This window comes from Equus przewalskii, chromosome 10 (genome assembly GCF_037783145.1).
Source record: "Equus przewalskii isolate Varuska chromosome 10, EquPr2, whole genome shotgun sequence".
Taxonomy (NCBI): domain Eukaryota; kingdom Metazoa; phylum Chordata; class Mammalia; order Perissodactyla; family Equidae; genus Equus; species Equus przewalskii.
In genome coordinates this window covers 44,872,793-44,888,046 of record NC_091840.1, presented here as the reverse complement: position 1 = coordinate 44,888,046, position 15,254 = coordinate 44,872,793, and the positions used below count along the sequence as shown (strand labels likewise).

At 55.6% G+C, this 15,254-nt stretch overlaps 1 protein-coding gene and 1 long non-coding RNA gene across 2 annotated transcripts in view; one reads left to right on the top strand and one right to left on the bottom strand.

The window, feature by feature from the left end:
* Window positions 1-7,803, bottom strand: part of DOC2B (double C2 domain beta) — a 25,934-nt gene extending 18,131 nt beyond the window's left edge. The window contains exon 1 of the mRNA XM_070562853.1: window positions 7,257-7,803. Within this exon, the coding sequence (XP_070418954.1) occupies window positions 7,257-7,629 (373 nt within the window). The 5' untranslated portion in view covers window positions 7,630-7,803. The remainder of the gene's footprint in view (window positions 1-7,256) is intronic.
* LOC139074116 (uncharacterized) lies at window positions 6,805-15,254 on the top strand. Its single transcript, XR_011523569.1, has 3 exons — window positions 6,805-6,959; window positions 10,736-10,827; window positions 12,261-15,254. It is a non-coding gene; the product is annotated as an uncharacterized lncRNA (long non-coding RNA).

Genomic DNA, 15,254 nt, shown 5'->3' with positions numbered 1-15,254 from the left:
GCCCTGCTTGTGCAACTGCCCGTTTGGGCGCCATGCCTCAGTTTCCCTTACCTGTTAAACGTCACAAAGATTACGGGAGAAGGCAGAGGAGACAGGGCTTTGTGCGGCTGCAGGCCCTGGCTGGGCTGATTGGCTGATCCCTTCACCGGCCCCCCAGGCAACCCCCGGGGCTGTGGTTCCCAGGTCTCTCTGGTCTCTGGGGGCCTGGGCAGGCTGTGGGGAGCCAGCTGGGTCCTCGTGCTGCTACCCTGAGCCTCTCAAAGGCAGTGGGCAATTCCCAAGGGCCGGGCAGAGGGCGCAGCAAGAACTGGGTGCAGCTGCGACCCTCAGGGGCACTCCCACAGCAGCTGTGGCTCCCTGCACGAAGGCGGGGGTTGTGTGGGGGACAGACCTCGGGGGCAGTGTCTGGACATCAAGGTGCATGTTGCAGGATGTCTTCAGAAGACTAGAACCTGCTCACAGGCTGCTAGGCTAGTGAACCTGCATCTCATTCATTCATTCATTCATTCATTCTTTACCACGTGTTTACAATACGTCAGACTCTAGGGATGGAGATATTAGTAAGGCAGGGTTCCCGCCCCAAGGAAAGCACAGCTTAATGGGAGGAGCAGATGAAAAGAATTTGCCACCACAGAGTCTGGTGGGCCAGGAGCGATGAAGGAGGGATCCAAGGGGGATGCCTGGCCTCAATGTGAACTGAGGTCATCAGGGAAGGCTTCCTGGAGGAGGTGACACTTCACCTGAGCCGTGAAGGATGAGCAGGAGTTGGCCAGTGCGCAGTGGAGCTGAGGCAGGGGGCATTCCAACCACAGGATGACCTGAGCATGGGGGGCTGTGTGGCTGGAGTGATGCTGGGGGGAGGGCAGGGGCATTGAACCTGGGTCTAGATCAAACTGTGGCCCCCTGGCCAAGTCCGGCCACGCCCATCTGTTTAGTCCTTGTCCCTGGCTGCTTTCACACTACAACGGCAGAGGAGCAAACGCCACAGAGGCCAGACGGCCCGCGGGCCTGCACGGCTGCAGGCCCCAGGCTCAGCAAAGTTCCAGGTCTGCAGAGAAACGGGCACAGTCAGGACACGTGCATGGAGGGGCCCTTTCTTCTGAGGGCATGGCACCCACTCGCGTCTGTCTTGCTCCCCAGCTCCTAACACAGGGTAAGGCACATGGCTCAGTGTTTCTGTCCTTGCTTGGGGGGCACAGTGGCAGGTGGGAGACCTGCCCTCTGACGTCGACCCTGGGTTCAAATCCTAGCTCTGCACTTCCTTGCTGGGTGACCTTCGACAGCTTATCTAGCCTCGCCGTGCCTCAGTTTCCTCATCTGCAAAATGGAGACACAAAAGTATCGACCTCACAGCGTAGAGCTTTAACACGGCGCCCGGGGGACAGAACGCACTCAGCAGATAATTATAGAAGGAGCAGATCCATTTAGGCGATTTTCCTGACAACTGTACTTGCTCCTCTGAGATGCCTTCTGGAACGAACTCGCTCCAAACTGGATCACCCCTCCCCGCCTTCGTGAACAGAACATACAAACGGTCACCTACGCTCGTCTGAATAACCCGAGCCACTGCCGTGGCCACGATCACTGTTCTGTACGTCATGGTCACGGCCCAGACGCGAAGGGGGCGTGAGACGGTTCCCCCACCAGGTGATCCCAGGCGGCCACGCTTTTTGAGGTTTTCTTCACTTTTCTGCCTCCTCCTTTGCCATCAGCTTGATGCTCCCGTTACAGCACTCACCCCGGCAGCACAAACAGCCGTCCCTCCCGTTCCATAGCTAGTTTCTTCTATGAAACCAGGTGAGAATACTTGTTGGAAGTGCATTCAAACTAAGAGTCAATAGGCCTTGAGTGGAACGTGGGTATTTTTCGTGAGTGAGGACGTGAGCTTTAGGGCTAACTATATCTGGCCTTTGGCTGCCTGCGTCCTCGCTCCTGTCTACGCGGGTGGGCAGGTGAGGGTGCTGTAAGTGGGTCCATCTCCCCACGCCTGTAACACTAACACAGCCACAGGCCCAAGATTCTCCAGGTCTATGCTTTTGTAACAATAGCCCCCAAAGCTGTTGGTGACAGTAAATCAGTCTGCTGTTCGGTTCCGGCCTGCCCGTGGCCCGTTTCCTCTAGACATTAGCCGCCGAGGGCAGGGACCACGCCTCAGCCGTGCCCGCAACACCCGCAAAGAGCAGGTGTTCAATCCCCATGGCCGAGCCGTTCAAACCAGCTCGCTCTGCAGCTGCTCTCGGGAGCCAGGACTCGGTGTGACGCCCCCTGCTAAAACACACACCCCGACATCTCGGCCTGTTTCTCGAGCCCAGAGAGGGACAAGCCGGTGAGACAGAGGGGCCCCTGCTGCCCACTGAGAAACTCAGCTCCAGGAAGAGAGAAGAGTCGCTCCTCCCGGCTCTGCAGACAGCCCTGTTTCAGGGCCCCATGCTGCTCGTGACACGACACTCGCTATCACTTCCCAGGAAGGAACAGCACGCCTCGTACCGCCCCAAGATGGCATGGATCAATTTTTTTGAACTCCAATGGAAGTTTTGTAAGAAATTATAGTTTATGGATAGAAGCTCGGGCACTGTTTTTAGAGACTTGTAGTGGAGCTCTCCTCAGGAAGTGACAGGCCAAAGTCTTCATTTCCCATGCAGAGAAGTGAGGCTCAGAGAGGGGAGGTGATCTGGCCAGGGTGGCACAGCAGAGCTGGACAGAGAATCCAGGCCTCTTCACTTCTGTCCTGATAGTTTGTGCCTTAAAGCTTAGTGGCTTCCAAACATTTTTTGTCTGCCACTTTGTTTAGCTGAAATCTTAGGAGGATGCAACAGAGAAACAAAAGAGAGACGAGCACGAGTTGTTCCTGGGGAGTGGGGAAGACTCGGCCGCCGCTCTGGGGGGCCTTGGAGTTGGACACGCACCCTGGGCTTGTGGTGTGGGTGAGGAGGACACCGAGGGCAGGTGAAGGTGCCGGTCTGCGTGAGCCACGGGGGCCAGCCCTGCCGCCACTCAAACCACATGTCCTGGCCGAAGTTTACATCCTTGGAAGAATAATGAGGGTTGGTCACTAATGGGCCTTTGAGAGTTGTCACCCGCTTGTCGATAATTATAGAGCCTTAATGGGGCTAATTCAGAGAAAATCAAGCTCAAGCCCCTGTCAGTTCCTCTAAGGCTCAGCATCCTCTGCTCGGCGCATGGAGACTGACAGCATCATTCTGACCTTGGCCTCCGCCCGACCTTCCTCACCCATACTCCCTTGAGAATAGGAAATCTGCCCTGCTTTTCTTTTTTGAAGAAAAATGTCAGCCTCTCAAATAGTTTTAAAAAGACTATGGCAAGAATCACAGAAAATGATCAAGCCCAACTTGAAAGCATTTTATAGTTGGGGAAACTGAGGCACTGAGCCAGGCACTGAAGGGGGTACAGAGAGGAATGAGCCACACATCCCTGCTTCCCAGGAGCTCAGAGGCAGAGGGCTAGGATTTCTACACATCTATTCATTCCCCTGCTTCAAGTTGTTTAATGCTTCTCCACTGCCTCCTGGACTCAGGTGAACCTCCTTGGTGTGGCATTCAAGGTCCTCTGTGATATGACCACTTCGTCCTCACCATCAGTCTCTTCCCCTTGCTCCAGCCACTTGACTCCATTGTTGTGCCTCCTCTGGGCTGTATTTCCTCCATCTCTCTACCTGGGCACAGAGCAGTCCCTCTGCCAGGAGCATCTCCCTTCCTCCTTCCTCTCTGCCAGCCTGCTTCCTCCCCCCTCCCAGCCTCAGAGCACAGCTCTCTCTGCAGGTGAATGCTGTCCAAGCCACCACTTCCCATTTGGGGTCCTGCCTCCCCGTCCTCACTGCTGGGCCACCTGCGTGTCTTAGTTTCCATGAACTCCCTGATGTCAGAGATTGTGTCTCAGGCATTCTTGAATCTCTGTGCCTAGCACAGCACCTCACACATAGCTGGTCACGTAATGTGGAGTGCATAAAAGTATGGTCTGAGCAGAACACGACCGGGCTCAGGACAGGGACTCACAGCCAGGGGGACCCGGAAATGCTCCCAGCTGAGGGCCTTTGAGGCAGGCCAGCAGCAAATCCTCCGCTCCACCCTTCTCCAGGCCTCCATGGGCCTCAGTCCGAGTCAGCCCAGGGTGAATCACTCAGAGGCAGGTGTACCCATGGGCATGTGGTGCAGTTCTGGCCAATGAGACAGAAGGACAGGTCTCCTGGGGACTTCTGGGAGAGTTTCCTCACACTTAAACTGAGACATGGGAGAGGAAACTGATCCTTATCAAATTTAGGATCTTACATGTGACACCTGGACCTGCAGCAGCCACCTTGGACCCTGAGGGAGGTCAGCCTAAGAGGAAAAGAGCATGGCCAAGTGAGAAGCCACCCAGAACCCTCACCACTGATGTTGCTGACGAGAGGCAGCACCAACCCACCCCGGGGCCACACAACCTCAGCTGCCCTCCCTGTTTGAGGCGCTTTGAGCTTTCTGTCACCTGCAACCCAAAACCTCTGGTCCTTCCAGCTTTGAAGAATGGCCTGGGTCTCCACAGGTGGAGAGCAGACGGGGGAGCATCTCAGGCAGGGAGTGGCCCCTGCAGAGGGTGGGGCACAGGGCCGCCTGGAGAGCAGCAGCAGTGGGGTCTGGCTTAGCCAGGCCGCGCTGCGGACACTTGGAGGGGAGTGCACCGGGGGGCCCTTCTGACTCCGGCCTTCGCTGCGTATACTCCCCATCACTGCCCCTCTATTAGATCAGTCCAGAACATGTTAATTTTGTGCTTGTGCCTTGAGGTGACTTAATAAAAGATGAGCTTTAAAGAGAAGGAAAAAAACGCCGAATAAATAAACAGCACTTCACTCTCGGCCTTGGACAACAGAGCAACCGCCCTAATTTCTTTTTGTTAGAACAGAGATAATCCAATAATTAGGGCAGCAAATAGCATAACCCTGGCTAAAGCCGTAATGAACCATCTGGCTTGAATCATTTAGGCTTATTCTAGGGATCTGGCTGTCAGAGCTGAGAGGGGGGCGCAGCCTAGGGTGCCGGGTAGAGAACAGTTCCACCCCAGAACCTGGTCCCCCACCGGCAGGAGCCAAGATTTCTGTGCTCCCATGCCCGGGGTGTTTGCTTGGTCGCTAATAGGACCCAAGCCCAGGGTGGGCCACCCCCTGAAGGGGGTGAGGGGGCCCAGGCTGGCCCTGGCTCAGTCACACGGCCTCCTTAGCTCGGTTCTGCAGAGCGCCCTGGTCATCCGGGTGTGGCCAGCCCACAGTTCAGGCCGGCAAAGCTGTGTCCAGGGCTGCCTGCTACTGCTGACCCAAGCACGTGTGTCCCCTGCTAAGACCCAGGAGCTCCCTGGGTCCAGAGACCCAGCCCTTATCCCCATCACCCACTCTCTGCTCTAGGACAGTGCTCAGTGGAGGACTGCTGAGTCGATGGAATGGAGACGGAGCAGCTGGCCTGAGTCTGGAATTTCTGGTCCCCTCCTTGACTGGGGGTTCAGAGATAGCCAAAAAAAATGACCAGATTTCTCGCCTCTCTGCCGTATGTCATCCAGAGGACCCTTGGTGCCAACAGGAGGGTTGCCTGACACTCAGAGCTCTGCCCTGCCCACCTTCTCACTCCCTCGGGGAAGCAAGAAAGATGCTGGAAAGGGAAGAGTTCCCTACCCCTTCTTCTGGAGGTGGCTTTGGATTCAGGGCGTCCAAAGGGGTGACTTGGGTCCCAGTGACCACCTGCCTGGAGGTGTGCAAGTGAGGGGATGTGCTTTGCCCAGGGGCCAGGAGCTGGGGGTGGGGAAGATCCGGGCACAGCCCTGAGGGCAATCAACTCTGCCACCCAATTTCCCCAAGCTGGCAGGGAAGTGCAGACAGAGGACTGCTCCCCACGCCCTACCCCTGGCAGGGCCTCAATACGCCAGGCTCTGGCCGCAGGGCTGTGGTCCAGGCCCGGGAAAGTGCACAGCAGGCAGTTTCCCCACACAGGCCCAGCTCTGAAGGGCCTCCTCCCGGGTACTCCTCCCGGGGCCTCCCTAGGTAGGGCGATGAGGGGTCTGCCGGCCCCTCCCTCACCCGCGGTGGCACTGGTACCCCCCGTCAGCTTCCAGAAGCACGTATTATGCTCGGGAAACTCCAGACCCCCGGCTCCAGGCCCCTGTGAGCACCCAAGCTCGGCACAGCCAATCTCGCTGCGCTGCGCGGGGGATGGGGCCAGGCGGGCCTTGGCGAATCCCGCGAGCGACCCGTCCCCCTAAAGGTCCACATCTTGGGTAGGGCCGGCGTTTGACGCTGGCTTTCCAGGTCTGAGAGTGATGCGGCTGGAGCTACAGCTGGGTCGGGGGCCTTGCCAGCAGGGCTCCCTCCATCCCCACCCCCATCCCGCGCAAACCCATTCCGCACTGGTGGCGACCTCTTCAGCCTCGGTTTCCCCTCCAGTCCCGGGTTGGGCGGAGCCGGCACCCTCAGAGACGGGCCAGGCTCCAGGAGCGCCCGCCCGCCGGGCCTCGGCCTCGGGGACCCCGGCGCTCGCCTACTCCCTGGGGCTCGGGGCTCAGCCCGGGGAGGAGGCGGCGCGGGCTGCAGGGCCCCTTCCTGGCCGGGGGAAGTGGGCGTAACAGGTGGGCGAAGGTCTGCGGCCCAGGCGAGGGCAGCGGCGGGGTCCAGGGACACGGGAGGAGGAACCGCCAAGGTTTGTCCAAAGGACAAGCGGCCCCGCGGTCCTCTGGTCATCGGCCCGCGCGCCAGCAAAGCCGCCACTCTCTGCCGGCCGCCAGGCCCACCCACGAGGCCGGCCCGGCCCCACCCCGGCCCCCCTGCCCGGACACCCCAGCCCGGACCTCGGCCGCGGGGCTGGCCCGCAGCAGGCTCCTGGGCGGGCAGCGACCGCACGGCCGGCAGCAACTGGTGTCTCCCCGGGCGCAGCTCCGCCCTTCCCGGGAACAAAAGCCGCCGCCCGCGCTGGAGCTCCCGGCAGGTGGGCGGAGAGGGGGCGCGGCGCGGGCTCCGGGGAGCCGGGCCCCGGAAGTGGGACACCCCCAGGGGGCGCCCCCAAACTTCCCACCTCTCCAGTCGGGGTCGGGGGAGGTGTCGGGGCTGGATCTGCAGGGCGCGCGGAGAGCGCATGCAGCAGGCGAGGGGCTGAGACGCGGCGTGGGGTGTATGCCGAGGGAAAACGGGAGATCGCGGGGGTCCAAGGGACCAGCGAGGTCGGGGCAGCGCGGGAGAGCCCGAGCCGGGGGAGGGGGCGAGAAGTCGCGTGTTGGAAACTTACTGCAGTCGTCGGACTCGTAGCCGTCGGCGTCCGGCTCGTCCTCCGGGGGCTTGGCGGGTGGCCGCGCTGGGCTGGGGCCGGGGCTGGGGCCCGGGCTGGCGCCGTAGGCTCCGAAGAGCTGGTCGACATCCTCGTCGTCGTCGCGGGCGCCGTCGGAGGGGCTGCGGCGGCCCGCGCTGGCCGCGGCCGGGCGCGCGGGGGCGTCCGGGGTCGCAGCGGCGCGGGGCCCGGCGTCCGGGGGCAGGCCCCGCGGGAAGCGGGGAAAGTAGTCGGAGATCTGCTTGATGGGCCGGATGGGGCCGGGGCACACGTCGATGGCCATATGCTCCTGGATGCTGATGGTCGCCTTCTCCCCGCGCCGCCGGAGGGTCATGCAGGCAGCGCGGCCCCGCCCGGGCGCGGCCCGGCCCGGCCCGGCGCGGCCCCGGCCCGGGGGCGGCTCAGCAGGCCCGGCGGGGCGCGGGGGGGGCTGCGGGCATCGCCGGCGGTGCCCCCAGACGGCCCTGACGCGGCTGCTGCCTGCTCGGCGGCGGCCGGCGCGAGTGAGTGCCAGGGGCCGGCAGGCAGGGGGCGGGCCCAGCCCGCGTCACCCGGCAGCAGCCAAGCAGTGTGAGTGTGCGGGCTGCGCGGGCGGCGCGGAGCGCGCGGAGCGAGCCGAGCGGCGCCGCACTCACCCGCACTCCACCGGCGCGCACGCCGGCCCGGGACCCCGCGCGCGCACACCCGGGCGAGCAGGGCCCCCCGAGTGCCCTCCGCTCACGCACACTGGCAGGACGGACGGGGAGCTGCGCTGGGATCCGCAGGACGCACACGCGCGCATTTCCACGCGTGCCAGCACTTGCTGGGCTCCGTTTACTCTCACAGGACGCACGCCGGTGTGCAAGGACATGCCAAGCACACACAAACGTGTACAGACGCTTGGCAGAAGCGTCCCCTGGCTCACACACAAACGTGTGGACCCATACAGGGTTGGTTGAGGTTGCTGTGGCAGAGTACACCCCCCCCCCCCCATGCACACACATCCCTAACAGGACACACAAACACGCCCACAGAGGTGATCAGGGGACTCAGGGCACAGTCTTCCATGTCCTCGAGCACACCTAACAGGATGCACAAACACGCTCATAAATGTGATCAGGGAACTCAGGGCACAGACTGCCCTCCCCCCATGCATCTAGCAGGACACACAGACACACTCCTAGGAGTGCAAGGACAGGCTGCTCACACACTAGCAGGACATGTGCATCTTCAGCTGTCCAAGGTCATTGCTGGCACAATCTGTTCACACTTCCTCTCAGGTCACACACACACACTCTGTGACCTCGGGTCAGTCTCTCACTTGGTCAGTGAGTGGTTTGAGGGACCCAGCCCCACCCCCCATGGGGACAGGGTGAGTAAGAACCTTGACCACAAGCTGTGGTCAGTTGCTGGTGATGGCAGGCAGGGCCGGGGCAGAAGGGACCTTCCTGGTGAATGATGTGAATGATGGATGCAGTGGAGGTGGAGCAGCAGGGCGCTGCCTGGCCACAGCGCAGGCCTCCCACATGGTCAGATAACTAAACAAATCCCAGAGGCCCAGCCCTGCCTGTTGTCCTGCTTTCCGGGAACAAAGCCGGGAAATGGCTGCTGCTTATACAGGTGTGTCCCCAGAAAGCCCTGGGCACTGACGGACGGAATCCTGTTTACTCCCTGGTTTCTACTGTTGGATCAGAAATGCTTATCTTCTTGGCTAGATCCCTTCTGTGAGATGAGGGGCCCCAGACCTGTGCCCCTCCCCTCTCCATTACCCATGTGGAGGGTGGGGAGCAGAGAGAAGAGAGAGGAGGCCTCGCCCTCCTCACTTCCAGCTGCATCACTCTGACAGATCATTTGGTCTCTCTGAACCTCAGTTTCCTCATCTGTGAAATGGGACTAATTCCAACCTTGCAGCGTTATGGTGAGGCCCCATCTATGACAAAGCGTGACAGATCAGAGGTGTGCACTGGGGCTGGCTGTCTCTTCTCCCTTCCCTTGGGAGACGAGATTCACGAATGAGAGATGATGGAGAACCATGTTTTTTATGGCAAGTTCTGCCCCGGGCGGTGACGGTCACTACCCACTGTTGAAAACTACTGTGTACTGTGTCAAGAACGTTCAAGGTGTCATCCTACAGATTCCTTCTACTCCCCTCTGTCGCAGGCAGGCTTTACTGTTCCCGTTTTGCAGGTGGGGAAATTAAAGCTCAGATGTAGTGACTTGCCCAGGGTGACTGCTCGCTGGGGGCAGAGCTGGCATTAGAACCCAGATGTCCTGACTTTTTGGGGGCTTCCACTCCGCACACCCCTGCCTCTCCCTCCCTACTCCTTCAGTGCCCGAGAGGTCAGAGCAGAGCTGGAAACACAAGTAAAACCTTGCTCTCCAAAGCTCCTCCTGAGGCTCTGTGGATGGGGATAGCCCAAATTGAGCAGGAAGAGGAGAGGAAGAGAGAGGGGGTGACAGTGGGGATGCACTGGCCTGGGGGCTCCCTGAGGAGAATCAGAGGTCCTGGTGGGGGAAGAATCCAGCCTTCCAACAGTCAAAGGCCAAGGAAAGGACAGGAGAGCCTGGAAGCCTGACACGAGTGGGTTTCTCATTTCCAGGAATGCTTAAGGGGATTAGTCCTTAAATAGTCACAGAGTGACTCCCTCTGTGCCAGAGGTGGCTGCATTGCAAAGTGATTATGTAATGATATGGGGTATTAAGATACAGACACTGAGCCATCATTTCATAATTCCTTCGTTTGAGGAGCAAGAGAGTGTTGTCATCATCTTACAGGTGGGGAAACTGAGGCTTCAGGACTTCAGGCCAAGGGACTGGGAATGAGAGCCTGGCTATCCTGACCCCTGATCCTGTGCCCTTTTGACTTCACGACTTTACCTCTGTGTTTACTGCGGCTGGGGACAGAAGGGGGCTGACCACTCCCTCCCGGCCTCTTGATCTTCTGTGGGTCTGGCTTTTTGCAGGATCAGCTCACAGCTCCTGGCTCTGCAGGTGCTGGCTCTGGGGAGGGTCTGGAAGAAGTGGGGTGGAGGGCCCAGCCTCCAAAGGATCCAGCCAGGGAACCCCAGGATGCCCACTGGAGACACACGTGGCGTACGTGGGGCCAACCTCCAGCAGATGGCAGAGTCAAGAGCCACTCTGAGGTCTGAGTTCCTCCAGCTGTGAGCCAAGCAGAGACGGGGTAGGGCCGCCTGGAGGGGTAGAACTGGTGTTATGCGGGCAGGTGTCCAGTTTCTAGAAGTTGAATGGGCAGGGGAGTCAGGCAGACTTGAAGTCAAAAGCCTGTCTCACTCCTTCTGCGTCTGACCTTGGGCCGGTGGCTTAGGCCCGCAGCCTCGCCTGTGGAGTACGGAGGCAGCGAACAAATGGCCTCGTGAGAAATGAAGGTGGGAGGCATCTCAGGTGCCTGGACAGCACCTGGCGTGCAACAGGCGCTCAGTGAATTGTGATTCTCTTCCCAGTGCAAACCATCACCACACGCCCTGTGACCACCTCAGTGTCTCTACCAGCGAAATGCGGTTGGCAGCGCTCTCCCTGTCTGTGGCAATGCCAGGTGAGGACACTGGGGACAGTGCATGGAGAAGTGAATGTACTTGCCAAGGCTGGGGCACCGGCTGGCATGTGTGGGGATCTGTAAGCAGCTGGGCGTGTCCAGACCCCATCAATCATGTTGCCTTCTGTGCTGGGGTGGGCGGCTCGGCAGCTGGACTGGCCTTCAGCAAAGTTAAGCGGGTAGAGTCTGCCCTCGGCCACAGCCCTCAGGAACCCCATGCCCTTGCTTCTCTCACACCTGCTTCTCCCAAAAGGCTTCTGAGCTCTCTCAGTACACACAAAGGCCCCTGTCAGATGAGGTAGGAGGGGGTTCCCGGAAGGATGGCTCAGGCGTCTGTACCACTGGGATGCCTATTAAGAATGCAGATCCCAGGCCCCTGCTTCACGCCCACTGACGGGGATATGTGCATGAAGACTCATGGGTGCGTCTTAACAAGCACCCCTGGATTATTTTTATGCATGATTATTTTTATGAGAATCGCTGGGTTAGAAGGTGCTAATGGTTTAATACAGTGATTCTCAACCTGTTTTGCTGCCTCCACGCTGTTCAATGCGCAACACCCAGGCAGGAGGCGGGGGTGTCGGAATTTCTAGACCGCTTTGGCGAAGTCCCACTGGGGAGTCTCATACATCCCGTTTAGGGCGTTAGGACTTCTTTCTTGGCTGAGAACGACCAGTTAAAGCCTTTCCTTGTAGTGAGCAACAGGCATTTTAGAGGAAATGACCTCCACCCTGCACTTGGCTGGATGTCCTTGGTTGGCATCTCTGGCTGGTGCCCCCATGCCCTGGAAGGAAGGGCCCTCCCTGGCCCTGGCCTAACGTGTACTCCCAGTTTCCACCCTTCCCTGATTCCTGGAGGAGCTCTTGGCATGCTGTGCTGGTGGAACCTTCTCTGGAATTAGAGGAATTCTTTACCCAAAGGAGGGGCCAATGGAGGATTTCCAAGCACTGTTGCCCGGTTGATGGAGAGAGGCCTTCCAGAGGCCCTTGTCACTCATTTATTTGTGAATCCACACTTTAACAATATTTATTGAACTCCTACCTGTGACAGACCCCATGCTACATTCTGCGGGGGGCCCAGTGACGAAAGAAGCCCCATTTCCCTTTAGAGTCCGATGATGGAGGGCAAGTCAGGAAGGGACATGGGAGCCGCTCACTGTGGTTGATCGCTGCCTCTTCCTTGGCGGACCCCATGGCCTCGGCATGGGAGCATGGCGGAGTGCCGACGTCAGCAAGTCAATGTAAGCGTTTGCAGTATAGCCTGTGGCTGCTGAGGCGAACTTGATGTATTAAGCAATATTAAAAATGCAGCTCTTTTTGATAATTTATTATGCACATTCTCATAAACACATTCCACTCGTCACAGTACATTTACTAACACTCGGCCTACCAGCGGGGAAAAGTTAACACGCACCTAATGATGTTGTTTTGCAGATGTCAAATGGTCTTGGAGCTGCCGGGATGGGCTAAACGGCTGAAGGAGATGCGTGTCTTCTTTCCCTCCTGGGACACCTGTCCAGTGGTTTGCAGACCACAGGTCTGCGAGCCCCTCACTTCGCCCACCCATCTTGCTTTCCAGATGAGGAAACTGAGGTCTCTAGAGATGGAGGGCCGGGCTAAGGTCTCCCGAGGCAGAGCCGGGACTCACACCCAGGAGCTGGATGGAAGGGCTAAGGCTCTCCCTCCCTCCCTCCCTCCCTCTGCACAGTCCTCGTCTGGGCTGCCGGGCAGGAAAGAGGCTGAGGTGAGGGTGTGGGAGGGGCTTAGCCCAGGATCATGCTGCCTCTGCCCGGAGATCAGATGCCAGTGAGGGATAATGCTGAATCCTTAGGGGAAGCTCCAGAAATAACCTGAAGGAGGACAGGGGGTGTGGCCTGAGGCTTAGGGGACAGCTCGGATGAGGTAGCACCACCCCACCCCCACCCCAAGAGGCCTGGGGACCACTGGAGCCCAGGGTCTTGTTCTGGTGTCTTCAGGACTGGGGTGAAGATCTCACCATTGTGAACAGGTTAGAATGCGCGGGAGCTCTAACTGGCTATTCTGAAACCCAGGGCCATAGCCTCAAATGTTCCCTCAAACAGCTTTGAATTGATGATGCAATTCACAAGGTATCAACAAGGCAAATGGTGGCTGCCAATTTTAACTTATTTCACTTTTTTAAACTGATGAAATATTTCAGTCATACGAAAAAGGTCTAGAGTATAATGTACAGATGGCCCATACCCACCACTCAGCTTAAAAAGAAAATATTGCAGGTTCCTCAAAAAGCTAAACATAGAATTACCATATGACCCAGCAGTTCCACTCCTAAGTGTATACACAAAATAATTGAAAGCAGGGACTCAAATAGATACTTGTACACCCCTGCTCATGGCCATTGTGAATAATGACCCTAGCATCCATCGATACATGAATGGAGAGACAAATGTGGTATATCCATACAATAGAATATTATTTAGCCCTGAAAAGGAATGAAGTTCTGATATATGCTGCAATCTGGACGAATCGTGAAAACATGTTAAGTGAAGTAAGACAGAAAGAAAGCACAAATTATATGATTTTACTCATTTGAAATATCTAGAATAGGAAAATTTATCGAGATAGGAAGTAGATTAGAGGTTATCAGGGGCTGAGGGGGAGGAGAGAATGGGGAGTAATTGCTTAACAGGTACAGATGTTCTGTTTGAGGCAATGAAGAAAAAGTTTTGGAAATAAATAGTGGTGATGGTTGCACAATGTTGTGAATGTAACTCATGCCACTGAGTCGTACACTTAAAAATGATTACAGCAGCAAATTTTGTGTTATATATATTCTACCACAATTAAAACAAAAGATCACAAATGCATTTTAAATGCCCTGTCATTCCTGCTCCCTCATTGCTCTCCCCAGAGGCAATCACTATCTTGAATTTGATGACGATCACTCCAGATATTCGTTTTCACATTTAGTACATATATATGCATCTATAAGCAATATGTGGCATTGTTTTGCATTTTGTAAAACTTCATATAAATGATATCATACTATACATATCCTCATTTAACTGATTTTTTCACTTACCATTGTTCCTGAGATTTATTCCTGCCGAAGCATGTAGTATAGTTTATCTGTTTTCATTACTGTATAATATTCCACTCTAAGTACACCTCAATTTATTTCTCCTTTCTCTTATTGTTGGACATTTAAGTTCTTTCCATGCTTTGCTATTATAAACCTGTTGCCGTGGATATTCCTGTCTCCTGGCCCACATGTGGGAGAGTTTCTTTACAGTTTCCTGGATAGGGAATTGCTGGGATGAAGGACATGCGTATCTTAGCTTGACCAGATAGTGCCAAACTGCTCTCCAAAGTGGTTATAACCATTTCCATTCCCACCAGCTCTGTATGAGAGTTCCAGTTCCTCCGCATCCTCATCAACACTTGGTATTGCCAGACTTTTGAATTTCCGCTGGTTTGATACGTGAGGAAGGGCATCTCATTGCATTTAATTTGTTTTCCTTGCTAACTAAGTACTGTTGCATTTTTGCTACTAAGGGCAGGCATAAGTAAATGTAGCAAATTGAAAATTGAAGAGTTTCTATCAATAAGGGATAAGTTAAATATGGTCTGATTCACCTGTACCATGGAATATTATGCAGCCATTAAAAAGGACAAGGCAGCTGTGTGTGCCCTGATTTGGAAAATACATTGATATTCTCATGGACTAAAAAGCTTTTCATCTCAGACATGTTGTTGAATAAAAAAGCAAGAGGCATAAAACAGTATGTTCCTTTTGTATATAAATAAAAAGATATATATACATATGTATGTTTTTATATATGCATAAGTACCTTCGAAAGAATAAGCAGGAAACTGATTAAAAATGGTTCATCTGGGAAGAGAGCTGGGACACAGGGAAACTGCTCTGCTCTGTGCGTTTTGACTACATGCATGTGTTACCCTTTAGGAAAAATGAGCCTGGAACGGGCAAATTCATAGAGACAGGAAGTGGAACAGAGGTTACCAGAGGCTTGCGGGGAGGGAGGGGGGTTATTATTTATGGAGTTTCTCTTTGGGATGATAAAAATCTGGAAATGGATAGTGGTGATGGTTACACAATAATTTGAAAGTACTTAACCCCCTGAATTGCACACTTAAAAATGGTTAAAATGGTAAATTTTGTGTTATCTATACTGTACCACAATAAAAAAATAAGCCCACAATGAAAAAATTTTTTAATTGCACCATTAAAAATAATAATTCTAAGACAGTAGGTCTTAAAAGTTCTCACTTCAAGAAAAAAAATTTCTGTAACTATGTGTGGTGATGGATGTTAACCAGACTTATTATGGTGATCATCTCACGATATATACAAGTATCGAATCATTATGTTGTACAACTGAAACTATGTCAATTATGCCTCAATAAAAAAAGAATTATAATTGTTGG